The 13,550-nt window shown below is 41.4% G+C and overlaps 2 protein-coding genes across 2 annotated transcripts in view; one reads left to right on the top strand and one right to left on the bottom strand.

Annotated features, from left to right (window-relative positions):
• ftcd (formimidoyltransferase cyclodeaminase) overlaps positions 1 to 3,264 on the bottom strand; it is an 8,345-nt gene extending 5,081 nt beyond the window's left edge. Inside the window, exons 1-6 of the mRNA XM_034299605.2 lie at positions 3,125 to 3,264; positions 2,623 to 2,806; positions 2,320 to 2,448; positions 2,157 to 2,245; positions 1,144 to 1,323; positions 540 to 677 (exon numbers count right to left, since the gene is read on the bottom strand). Coding sequence (XP_034155496.1) covers positions 540 to 677; positions 1,144 to 1,323; positions 2,157 to 2,245; positions 2,320 to 2,448; positions 2,623 to 2,806; positions 3,125 to 3,178 — 774 coding nt within the window. The 5' untranslated portion in view covers positions 3,179 to 3,264. The remainder of the gene's footprint in view (positions 1 to 539; positions 678 to 1,143; positions 1,324 to 2,156; positions 2,246 to 2,319; positions 2,449 to 2,622; positions 2,807 to 3,124) is intronic.
• A 2,880-nt stretch (positions 3,265 to 6,144) lies between these two features.
• cnot9 (CCR4-NOT transcription complex subunit 9) lies at positions 6,145 to 12,104 on the top strand. Its single transcript, XM_034299607.2, has 8 exons — positions 6,145 to 6,317; positions 7,026 to 7,205; positions 7,920 to 8,035; positions 9,052 to 9,161; positions 10,187 to 10,296; positions 10,440 to 10,538; positions 10,673 to 10,764; positions 11,574 to 12,104. Exons 1-8 carry the CDS (start codon positions 6,300 to 6,302, stop codon positions 11,740 to 11,742), a joined length of 894 nt encoding a protein of 297 aa, XP_034155498.1. The 5' UTR covers positions 6,145 to 6,299; the 3' UTR covers positions 11,743 to 12,104.
• Positions 12,105 to 13,550: the final 1,446 nt, after the last annotated feature.

The following is a 13,550-nucleotide window of genomic DNA, read 5'->3' as shown; positions in this document are numbered from 1 at the left end:
TAATCTGATTCACCCTTTCAGCAATAAAGCTAAATCTGATTCACACTGAGAATGAGAAATATGAATCCAGTTTGTATTTGATCAGCGCTAAATCTGATTCATAATAAATCTGTAATTAATCTGTAATAAAGCTGAATCTGAATCTGATTCACACTGGATCAATGAGTACTCTGATTCAGAATGGATCAGCATTGAATCTGAATCTGATTCACACTGGAAAAGTAATGAATCTGATTCAGAATGGATCAGTATTGAATCTGAATCTAATTTATAAATCAGTAATATATTAGTATTAAATCTGAATCTGTTTTACATGGAACCAGCAATCTGAATCCAGTTTATACTTGACTAATGATGACTCTGAACCAAATTCACAATAAATCAGTGATAAATCTGTATCCAGTTCAGACTGGATTGTGAATAAAGCTCATGTAGCATCAGTAATAATAATCGATATAATTTACACTGAATCTGTACTGAATCACTAATGAAGTTTTGGGTTCACATGGTGGCGCCGGAGAGCCGGGTCGCTGACTCACCCTTGCGTCTCTGCAGATTTCCTCGTAGACGGTGTGGAGCGGAGTGACCTCGAAGTCCAGGATGTTGGTGGACACCTGGGCCAGGTTAGCCTCGTCCAGATACCAGCCCATCCCCTGCACCTTCTTCAGCAGCCCCGGCTAAAACAATGCAAACACACCTGCTGTGAAGGTTTTTCAGTCCTGCAGATGATTTTATCACTAAGTCAAAGGAAAGAACCTTAAAGTCACCCTAAAGTTTAAACTTTTTTATTATTGAATTAATTTTTATAAGTGAACAGAACAGTCAAAGTGTAAAAATGTTCTTTTCATAATTCCTCTGAATTAGAACTGAACTTGTACTGTGATGGGCAATGTTATTGCATCATAAAATATAAGAGCCAATCATGTTCCAGTATGCAAATTCCAGCCATCAGACACAGGTTTACCAGTGGAAGGGGATGTTTAAAGTTATTTCGAATTTGCATATTCATAGAATCTGGATTTCCTGATAAGTGTAGGCGTTCCTGTGCATCTTTTATTTTATTTTGGAACCACCAAGTCAAGACATTTATATAAAATAACCATTACTAAGTAGGTTTAGCTCGGTGTGTAATGTGTAACCTACCTGTCCTTTGCCCCTGCCCTGCTCCCGGATGTCCAGGGCGATTCGGTGAGCTTGTTCCTTGGTGCTCAGGAGGTTTACGTTGTAAGCGATGAGGAATTTTCGAGCTCCGGTGACTGTGGCGCCCCAAGAAGGGACAAACGTCGCCGGACCGAAGTCTGGAGCCCACTCGCTCTTCTTCAGCTGTGGGAATAACGATAATAAATACATTACTGTTATGCTGAATTTTCTGTATAGTTAGTGTTTAACGTGTATTTATTTTTATTATACTGTGTTGTGTTACAGTGTGTGTGTGTGTGTGTGTGTGTGTGTGTGTGTGTGTGTGTGTGTGTGTGTGTGAGACGTCTAGTTTGCACCGTCATTCATCAATATTAAGACTATTTCTGGACATTTGGTGTCTGATTCTGAGCTTGCAATGTTCATGTTCTGTTGTCAGCTAATTTATGCTCATTCTAAGCACTGATTTCTAGAAAGAAGCAAAAATATCCACCAGCTGAAGAATTTCAAGTTTCAAAAACTAAAAATGATATAAAAGTTAACTTATATGTAATCTTATATGTGTGTAATTATAATCTCATAATGTGAAATATTTGGTACTTTTGGTATTTGACTATATTAATATTTGATTTTAGATTTTTTTAAATGTTTTTTTAAGAACATCATAATTTTAAAAAGTGAAAGAGTAAAAACTTTTATTTAATGTCTACAAAAATAAACACTGAAAAGGTGAAACAGATTTTTTTTAATTCAATTTTGCAAAAATTTTGCATCAGCTAACTTCAATCCGTTTGTAATTGTTTTAAAAAACAGTAAAAGTCATTAAAAAAAACATATTGCAATTCTTTCGATATGTCATAAAAGTGTATGGTGACATTATTTATCATGATATCCATATGATATCATTACACTCTCCAGCGCTTCGGTAGATATGATAACAGTAAGGTGCAGATTATATTGTGAATATTGCGATTATATCAAATAACTGATAATTCACTGTGATCAAACCGAAGTCTCACCTTCTCCGGTAAAGCTTCATACTCTCCAGCACGGATAGACGGCAGAGAACGCCTGCTTTCGCTCCTCGCCGCCTCTCCGTACAGGTACACTGAGAGAGAGAGATTTAGTGTTACACTCCTCTGTTACACACCAGTTGGGGGTCAGAGCTGATCTCTGTCTCACCTGGTACATGCAGCATCTCCGCTAATCTCCTCCCGAACTCATTAGCGCACGTCACACACTCCTCCATGCTGGTGTTCTGCACTGGGATGAAGGGACACACGTCCATAGCGCCGCTCCGGGGGTGCTCGCCTACACACATTTATTTATATTAATTATTTATTTATATAAATGAATTATTAGTAAATTAGTTATTAAAGAAATGAATAATTATTATATTTATATTGAGCATCCTAGAGCAGTTCTGTGTGTGTATGTGTGTGTGTGTGTGTGTGTGTGAGTGTGTGTGAGTGAGTGTGTACACACCCTTGTGCTTGGTCATGTCGATGAGGGTGAAAGCAGCACGTGCGGCGTTCAGCGCTCCCTCCACCACGGCCTGTGGAGAACCCACGAACGTGTACACGGTGCGGTTAGTGGAGGCTCCGGGGTCCACGTCCAGCACGCTGCAGCCCTCTGTAGCAGAAACGGCATCGGCGATGGCCTTAATCACCTGCACAAGAGGAACAGAGGAACCACACACAGGAGAACCACAGTCACTTCTACAGCTGGAACTAGAAGGTCAGGTTCTGCTCTACTGACCAGAGGGTGGTGAGTTCATATCCCCTAAGTAGTGTCCTTTTTATGCATAATGCACAAAATCTTCCTTCTGTATTTTTACTAAGATTACAGATTTATGGAATTTACACAAATAGCATGTGTGTTATTTTACAAAATGTTCCCAAATTCTGTCATTCTAATCATTTTAACAAACAAAACATTGCACTTTGCTTGAAGCAATCATCAATAACCTTCTAATCATCTAACTTACCTCGTTATTTCGTCCCTCAGAGAAGTTGGGCACACACTCCACCAGCTTGGCCATGGCTGCACTCGGACTGAGACGCTCACACACACACTCTTCCACACACACACACACAGTGGCTCTGTAGGGTTTCTCTCTCAGTAAAGCGGTCAGGGTTCCTCAGGAATCATTAACTCCTTCTGCAACGATTGGCCTGTCAGTACAGATAACACACCGCCGCTGTGTCACACTCGTTTACACACACACACACACTTATGTTGATCTTAAATTTTCAAATCACAATTAAAGAGAGAGACGATCAAACAAATCTCTCACCCAGTGAACAACTTGGAAAACAACTTAAAGTGTTGTTCTTTATGCTTTATATCTAGGGAACATAACTACGCCTACCTAGGCAGCCTAAACCCAAATTAGGACATGGAGGTGGTGATGAAGGACATGGAGGTGGTGATGAAGGACATGGAGGTGGTCTGTAATTAAAATAACACTTAATATTGTGATAGAATATAAAATCGATTATCAACACATTGCTGTTTGATGGTAGATAATATTTTACATTATTAAACAGGACCATAACTAGAAGCTCTGCAGGTCTTCAGTTGTCCCTCTAAGAGGAACCATCAGTGGTTCTTAATGGAACCTTATAACGCAGTGTTCCTCAAACTGGAACCCTTTTAGAAACAACTTAACTATTCAAAGATTTTTTTTGCAAACAGTATAAACTTGGAGTTAATTAAGGAATGTGCATGATGTAGACCTACTGCTATGGCAAAATATTATTATTATTATTATTATTATTATTATTATTTTTGGAACGATTCCTGATCCAGGTCACACTAACACACTCCACTCCTCCTCTGTATAACGGATCTCTCATCTTCAAACAGATTAATAAATGACTCTTTAATCTCCCCAGAGTGTTGCATCACATCCCTGAGAGCAAACAGGGCCTCTGCTGCGGTGGTTAATGAGTGATTTAAAGAAACAGAGCTGTTTTTCTTGGAGCAACATTTCAGCAACGCTGTTGGCTTAACAGAGGTCTGTTTCTCTTCTTTATCCCAGACATGAACGGCTCAGTGCCTCATGAAGATGTTTAGAGACCACAGAGTCTTTACACCGGCTCATTTTTATTACTTCAAGACTCAAGATTTTTATTTGTCACATGCACAGTTATATACAGTACAGAAATGAAAACCTGGCCTACTCCTCGTTAGACTGTGCGTATAAAAATAACTAAATTAAAAATAAGAAATGAAAAAGAACTAAGAAATAAGAAACACAGGGCGTAGGGAGCTGAACCCTGCTTATAAATAATTTCTACTGATTTGAAAAGAAAATGACATCAGATCGCATTGCCTTCTGGGTAAGCTGAGCTTCTCGACAGTGTGACCTCATTACGATGAGACACACGACAAAACTCTAAACAGAGATCTCATTATGCCTCTAGTTTCTCCTAGACAGCAATGATATCAAACGGAAATAAAAAAGAGCTTTTTCTCCTGAGACAGAAGCCCCAAAGTAATCTCACATACTGTACGTCTCCTCTTGAGTCACACGCTGTTCTCAGATACACTGCCAGGTTTACTACAAGTGAACTAACTACACTTTACCTTTAATATACAATACGCATAAGAATATTTGAAGAGAAGCACACTAGTGGATCTTTACTATGCTGGTTGAAGTACTTGGGGAAATGTGTGTTTGTGTATTTTTCATTATTAGACTTGTATTAAAGTCATGTGTAAATATCAAAACTGTCTATAGCACTAAAACTTAGTCGATATTCTATAACAAAGCTTCCTGTTATAACGTTTATGAAGAAATGAAGAAGAAGAAGAAGGAGACTTTTATTTGTCACTTATACATTACAGCACTGTGAAAGCTTTAACCTTTGCCCAAATGAGCATGTAGCTCTGTAATACTGCATTTCTGACATGTTTCCACGAATTATACTCCATCTAAATGTCAGCTTTTATAGTTGCATGACCTGCAATGTGAAAGATTATTTGGGCAAAACATAAACTGAGTCATGATGGATTTTACACCACATCACTGCCCAGACCTCCATTAGCTTATTATAGACACTGGATCGTTCCAAAATGGCGGACATGTTGACATATCGCTCTGGCTTACGGAAACCCTAAGAGGCCATGCATTATTAGTTTTTTCTTTCTTGTTTTGTCGTGTTCACGACTTAATTTTCTCGTGATCTCGACATAACAAAAGTTAGTGTCTCACGACGTTATTTTATCACGAGAAAATCTCACGCCTTGCGAATGGGACCGGTGTCACAGGTATGTCGGCGTCTTCACCACCGCCATCGCCATCATTAATGTAATAACTGCCCGCTGTAGAGATGCACTTTATCTCCACATTAAGAGAGAGAGAGAGAGAGAGAGAGGAGTGTAGATCTGACAGCCTCCTTCTTGAGCGTCAGACACTAATGTGGAAGTTTTCAGTCTCTGACAGACACAGAGCTGTTTCAGCTTGAGTGAGTTCCCGAGCAAAATAAAAATGAATTTGTTCATCCATGATGCTGCGGGAAGTTTTTGCTGCCTCCAGAACAATAAAAACCACAACTTGTTATGTCGAGATTACGAGAAAATGGAGTCGAGATCATGAAAAAACAACTTGTTATATCAACATCATGAGAAAACAACTTATGTTGAGATCACATAGAAAACAACTTGTTACGTCGAGAACATGAGAAAACAACTTATGTCGAGATCACGAGAAAATTAAGTCAAGATCAGGTAGAAAACAACTAATGTCAACACCACGAAAAACAACTTGTTATGTCTAGATCACGAGAAAATTAAGTAGTGATCACGAGAAAACAAGAAATAATAATAATAATAATAATAATAATCATCATCATCATCATCATCATCCGTGGCCTTTCACGGCTTCTGTACTTTATTAGCCACAGCAGCTAATCTTTTCGTTTCTGTGCGCGCGACTGCCGCCATCTGCTGGAGCAACGTTCAACAACAAGCAGCCGCCATATTGAAAAGCTGCGCCTGTGACGCGTCTGGGGTGAAAGGTCAAAGCTGTGGCGCTTGCGCGAGCGTCTGTTTTCATCACAGCGGCTTTCTCCATGTAAACTCCAGAAATTTCCACCGAGGACCGAAAACAAAGCGCGAATTAACGGCTGGAGTCAGGTTTAAAAACGGTTCACAGCATGCTGGCCACAGGAGCGGTGAGTACCGAGCTGTAAATTTAACATTTATAATGTTATCATTTTACTCAAAGCAACTGTGTCGGTGTCAGGGCCTGGCTACTGTTAGCTGGTTAGCATTAGCTAACTAGCACAGCTAGCTAGCCTAATTATTAGCTTAATATCTCGCGTAACATTTCCTTCTTTCTTTTTAAATTTTTTTTTTTAAAAAAAGGAAGAAATGTAGATTAAAATGGAAACATTTTGCCTGAATTTGATGCACGGCGTCCAGTTAGCTAGTGTTTGCTTAAGTGTTAGCGCTGCTAATGATACTTTTCGGTCAAGCTAAGCTAATCTAAGCTAGCTAGCTAACATTTTGAAAGTTTGCACGAGATACAGTGATTAGCATGACGCGCGTTTGCATATTTATTATGAAGAAGTTAGACATAATTAGAGAGATTAGTAACTAATTTGTTAATCAGTATGAAGTTCACATGACCGCATGGACAGGATCTCAAACTGCACGTCGAAGTGCACTACATAGGGTGCCTAAGTGACTACTTCATGCCCTGTCTCGTGCACTTCGATATAAAAGAAAGAGCCACGTTTAGTTTTACTTTTCCAGCAGGTTTCCAGCAGGTTTCCAGCTGCTTACCAGGCGAGATGTAGAGAGATTGCAGAAGGAGGCAGTGGCTCTGCTCCACCCTGATTGGCTGAGGTTTTTATTTTGAGGTGTGTTCTTCCCTCCAGGCGGTGAGCACAGCGATGGCACAGGTGGATCGGGAGAAGATTTACCAGTGGATCAACGAGCTGTCGAGCCCGGAAACCCGCGAGAACGCCCTGCTCGAGCTCAGCAAGAAGCGCGAGTCCGTCACCGACCTGGCTCCCATGCTCTGGCACTCGTGTGGCACCATCGCGGCACTCCTTCAGGTTCCCACTCACGACTCGCTGACTTCCTGTTGGATAGATAGATAATAAGTCCATTATGGAGAATACAATATAGTTATAGTTATATTTATATTTATATATATAAAACTTCCCAGCCTATATAGCAGAATTTTATAGAGTGTAGGGTCCAAATGCCTATTGGATATGAAGTGCACTACATAGGGTCATAATTTCATACCCTATTTAGTCTGCTTGTTTATAGCGGATTCCGAAACGTCTCTCTCCTCAACAGCGCTGCTTTAGAAGCCGATATTTCATACACGGTATACAGAGGATTTATCCCAAAAGACTTACAAGTGCACACTATATAGCGTCTAGGAGCCTAAGTAGTGCACTATATAGCGTCTAGGAGCCTAAGTAGTGCGCTATACAGCGTCTAGGAGCCTAAGTAGTGCGCTGTATAGCGTCTAGGAGCCTAAGTAGTGCGCTATACAGCGTCTAGGAGCCTAAGTAGTGCGCTGTATAGCGTCTAGGAGCCTAAGTAGTGCGCTGTATAGCGTCTAGGAGCCTAAGTAGTGCGCTGTATAGCGTCTAGGAGCCTAAGTAGTGCGCTGTATAGCGTCTAGGAGCCTAAGTAGTGCGCTGTATAGCGTCTAGGAGCCTAAGTAGTGCACTATGTTTTGGACTCTGCCTGTTTGTCCCTCCATCATGTTCGTGTTTTGATAACGTTGTTATAAATGTTGAAATTCTGAACAGGAAATCGTGAACATCTACCCCTCGATTAATCCCGCTACGCTGACGGCTCATCAGTCCAACAGAGTGTGTAACGCCCTGGCGCTGCTGCAGTGTGTGGCGTCGCACGTGGAGACGCGGTAACCAGCACATACGCGCACAGACACACACACACACACACACACACGCACACAGTACAACTACAACTGATTTATCAAAACACACTTCTGAGAGATCTGAGGGTGTTTTCAGGCTGCGCTTTGTTCCGAAACAGGAACTTTGTAACATGGAAATTGTAACATGTTCCATTTTCTCTTTCGCTTTCGCAAGGCAACGTTTCAAACCGTAACAAAATGTTTTTATGCAAATCACACGCGAGTAGACCGTCCTCTCATTGGTCTGAGTGCGTCTGTTTATGTTCATCAGGATGGAGAGGCAGCAGCTCCGTGAGCTTATCGTGGCTTTTATTTTTAGCTGTAGTTATTATAATTTATCAGTTTGAGCAGCAGTCGATGTTTCACAGAGTGATTAAAGCCCGTCATCTTGAGACGCTCGCTAATCACCCTGTAAACCTCGGTGCTTTTATGCGATTTTTTAAATATGTTCAGAAAGATCTTCGTCAGACCAAATTTCATTTAATGAGGCATTTTACCTCGTCTTTGGTTCAAGTTAAACTGTGATTCATGTTAGCAGAACAAACACGCCATTTATGTAACGCAGTTCCCATCATGCATTGCTATACAGGTTGGTCCGTTGGGTCGGATTGCTTTCTCGCCACGAGCGATCCGTTCCAGAGTTTGTTTGCGATTGGGCTGATAGTTGTGGTGCGGATCCGAGCGCGATTGCCGTGTTCACGTATGTAGAAACCCGAACCAAGGGAGAAAACGCACGAGGTTCTGAAATAAAGGTTCTGAATGTATGTGTGATATTATTGCGATATTGTGATAATGATCAGCATGTGATGTATCGAGCGGTCTGTTAAGCCTCGATCTGTTGCAGTGTGATGTTAGGAAAGGGCTCTGTTTTGTGATTGGTCCGAGAGGACATCATGGTCTGTAGCTGTATTGTAATACAAACACATGTTTACTTAAACGTTTAGCGCTTTTTATTTTTATTTTTTTAAACATATGCCTTTTCTTTTTTTTCCCTCCCCCAGCTCAGCTTTCCTGGCGGCCCACATCCCCCTGTTCTTGTACCCGTTTCTTCACACCGCCAGTAAAACCAGACCCTTTGAGTATCTTCGCCTCACCAGCCTCGGAGTCATCGGTACTTCACTTTATCCTCACTCAGTGACCGAATGTAGCCACGTGCCCGTGTTAACAGTGCTGAATATTGCAGTTTATCCCACAGCGCTGCTGAATTCTAGATTCTGATTGGTCAGAAGGTGTCGATTAATTTTCTATAACAGCAGCTCTGACAGTAGCGCAGCTGCAACGCACAGGTTTATATTAATGCCGTCGTTCTAATACGTTATCGTTTCTATAGCAACAGCTCATTCACAGGGACTTGGACGGCAAACCTGATGCTTCACTAATAATAAGCAGATTAAAGAACTGTTAATATGGTAAAGTTTTCTGTAAGGAAAAATGTATTTATTTAACATTTATGGAAGGAGTCTCCAGTGTCAGCGCTCTGTAACAGTCAGAGGTAAAGCTGGAACTTTAGGTTTTCTGACATCTTCAGGACAGAGGAGTTTACGGTTTCTCAGTAACATGCGTAAAAGCTGCTGTGTTGTTGTTTTTTTTTTTTTTTTTTTTTTTTTTTTTTAAATCTTATTAACTGTGAGAGAGAAAAGAGAGGCTGGTGAGGGAACGACTGTTTATAGCTGCTATAACGTAAGTGAGAACAGGAACTAGATGTTTCACAACATGTAACTCACTTCATCACATCACACTGTCACTTATTATATTACTGTAATACACACACACACACACACACACACACAGTGATTATTACTTAAACACATCCAGATTAGACACGTGTCTAATGCAGTGTTTGTTAAATAAAAAATTGACATAACAGGAACTGAAGTATTGTTTTAAAAGGTACATATTGGTTAATTTAATTTAAAAAATAATAATAATAATAATTGTTTTAGTGGGATTTTAATGTATTGGTTTCAAATTAGTTTGAAAGATAAATCTCCAGAAGCAGAAAAGAAGTAATAAATTTGCAAAAAAAAAAAAAAATCCAAAGAAACATCACTTGGCTGAAATTGGAGTGTGTGTGTGTGTGTGTGTGTGTGTGTGTGTGTGTGTGTGTGTGTGTGTGTGTGTGTGCATGTCCTGTAGGCGCGCTGGTAAAGACCGATGAACAAGAAGTGATTAACTTCCTGTTGACGACAGAGATCATTCCCCTGTGCCTGCGGATCATGGAGACAGGCAGCGAACTCTCAAAAACGGTACCTGCGCTCTCAGTGGCTAACGACTGATGCAGATGATCCATGCTAATACTGGTTTATTTATTTGTGAACAGATTAGCCGTCGTTCCTCGTTAGCCAGCGTGGTGTAACCGGCGTCATGTGTGATTGTTTTGTTGCCGCAGGTTGCGACGTTCATTTTGCAGAAGATCCTGCTGGATGACACTGGCCTGGCCTACATCTGCCAGACCTACGAGCGATTCTCTCACGTCGCCATGATCCTGGTGAGAACAAAACACATCTGAATTTCTGATTTCTTTTTTTCTTCTTCTCTGCCTAAACCCCTAAAACCACTTCTCGAAATGTATATCGGCAGCGGTGATTGTGTTATTTATTATTTTAATGCTGGTATCTGCAGGGAAAGATGGTGCTGCAGCTGTCGAAAGAGCCATCAGCTCGACTGCTGAAGCATGTTGTGCGCTGTTACCTACGGCTCTCCGATAACTCCAGGTGACCAACAGTACCTGACCCACATTTAATACTGTCCTGTTCTAATAGCTCTTAATAGAGCAGGCCACATACAGAGGCCACGCCTCCTCCACTGACACACGCGGAGGCCACGCCTCCTTCACTGACACACGCGGAGGCCACGCCTCCTCCACTGACACACGCGGAGGCCACGCCTCCTCCACTGACACACGCGGAGGCCACGCCTCCTCCACTGACACACGCGGAGGCCACGCCTCCTCCACTGACACACGCGGAGGCCACGCCTCCTCCACTGACACACGCGGAGGCCACGCCTCCTCCACTGACACACGCACACAGAGGTCACGCCCCCTCCACTGACACACGCACACAGAGGTCACGCCCCCTCCACTGACACACGCACAGAGGCCACGCCCCCTCCACTGACACACACGCACAGAGGCCACGCCCCCTCCACTGACACACACGCACACAGAGGCCACGCCCCCTTCACTGACACACACACACAGAGAGAGGCCACGCCCCCTTCACTGACACACACAGAGGCCACGCCCCCTTCACTGACACACACACACTGAGGCCACGCCTCCTTCACTGACACACACACACACTGAGGCCACGCCTCCTTCACTGACACACACACACTGAGGCCACGCCTCCTTCACTTTATTAATCAGCATTTCTAATATGAACTCAGGAGCAATTTGAAGGTTCAGTTAATTGACAAGAGAAACTGCTAGAAGTTTTATTACTCACTAAGAGATGTTAAAATTCTTGAGCAGTTCCGCTTCACTGAAACTTTGTTTTTGTTTTTGTTTATTCTTCATTAGAGCGAGAGAAGCTCTTCGTCAGTGTTTACCAGACCAGCTGAAGGACACGACGTTTGCACAAGTGCTGAAGGACGATACGACCACAAAGCGCTGGCTCGCTCAACTCGTCAAAAACCTGCAGGAGGGACAGGTCACAGACCCGCGTGGCATCCCGCTGCCCGCCCAATAACACACACACACACACACACACACACACACACACACACGCACACACTTCATTCAGAAACAAGGTCTCTTACTGACAGGAATTTTTACTACCCCACACACACACACACACACACACACACACACACACAGAGTGGACTCTTCTCATGTACAAGGGCACTTACATGTTGCCAATATTTAAATGTTTAATGTGGGTATTATTAGTTTTTTGGAATGTTTGAGTAAATTCTGCTGGCTGTTTGATCAGAACAATATGTACTCATGTTTTTCTACATCGTTTGTCTGTGTGACTATCTCTCACACACACAGCGTCTTGTTAAACACACACGATGTTTGAATGCTGTAAAATAAAATGGAATCACTGTGCTTGTCATCTTGCAGTTTCTCATATTTAAATCGTAGGATTAGCAACGGTTGGAGGCAGAACGTTGACCTGCTGAGAGAGAGCTACATGGTGTCTCAGGGAAACAACACTTACAGGGGCATGCTGTTGGAGTAAAATCAAGCAGAGTTACTGTTAACTGTCTGGAGTTTATTATTTTCCTTGTCCACAAGTGTTTTATTCCTCTCATACCGAAACAATTCACCAACGTGATGCGTTTTATCTGTTTATATTTAAATAATTTGTGAAGTAAGTTTACTTCGTGTTTTGACTTATGTTATAGCAGAACATTCAGCAGCGTTGTGGGATGAAAACTAACTAACATGTTGAGTAAAAAGTCGTCTAGCGCTTGGACGCTCACCTCACAGTGTGGAAAGCCGACTTTCCAGCAGGAAGTTGGATGAAGTTGTGAACAAATGATATGTGTTTTTTAAAATTATTTATAAAGAGCATTCAGCTTAAAAAAGTATACTTTATTAAGAGTTTAAAGCATTTTAAATATCTTGATATATTGTGTAAGTGATTATCAGGACATGCATGGATGTGGAGGATCAGGTTTGAGGTTCACCACTCGTAATGGAAAGTATATTTGTGTGTGTGTGTGTGTGTGGTCTTAGCATCCAGTGAAGGGTTCCCCAGTTCAAAGATGGCTGCCACTGTGTATGTGTGTGTGTAAGTGGATCTGGGAATCTGAGCTTGTCTGTGTTTTATTGATACGCTGAAACTTGATCAGGAGATGATGGAGGGGGAAGAGACCCTACTGCAGCCAACAAATGTGTTCATACACACACACACACACTCACACTCTGAAGATGTGCTGTTTATATAAAAAGCTGCTCCAGAGGGCGGCATGAGGATTTAGGGCTTCAAGGCAACTGTCTTTGCTGATTCCTTCTTCACAGGCAAGACACCAGTCATCACTTTTAGTGTATAAAGTGATATTTAACATGTACGATGACGATATGAACATTTCCGAATACTGTAATTGCCCCTGGGGTGCATTTAGGAGGAGGGATCCTATCGAGGTAGTGTTTTTAGCCAGCGATAAAGTCTTACTGTGCCTTTCAGACAGCAGCACAAAGTCCTTAACCTTCATTTTTTACATTAAAAAATGTTTTTATGGATTTTTATTACTTGAAATAGTTCAAGAAATAAAAATATAATAAAAAAATTTTTAAAAAAAAACGTTTTTAGGGGGCTAGTTTGTAAATTGTTGCCATACGGCAACAATGCACAGTGGTGGAAAGTATCATAATGTCTTGTTTTTCTTAGAAAACACACCTTTTACAGACAAAAGATTATGCATGTCTTCATTTTATTTAATGAAATTCATGACTTAAATGGCTTATTTTTAAGGAAACACAGGAAGAGTGTTATTATTATTATTAATCTGTTATTAATGTGTTATTAATTTGAAATATTGTTACTAA

The sequence above is a fragment of the Pangasianodon hypophthalmus genome, chromosome 25, assembly GCF_027358585.1.
Source record: "Pangasianodon hypophthalmus isolate fPanHyp1 chromosome 25, fPanHyp1.pri, whole genome shotgun sequence".
Classification (NCBI taxonomy): Eukaryota; Metazoa; Chordata; class Actinopteri; order Siluriformes; family Pangasiidae; genus Pangasianodon; species Pangasianodon hypophthalmus.
This window is presented reverse-complemented; position numbering and strand designations above follow the sequence as displayed.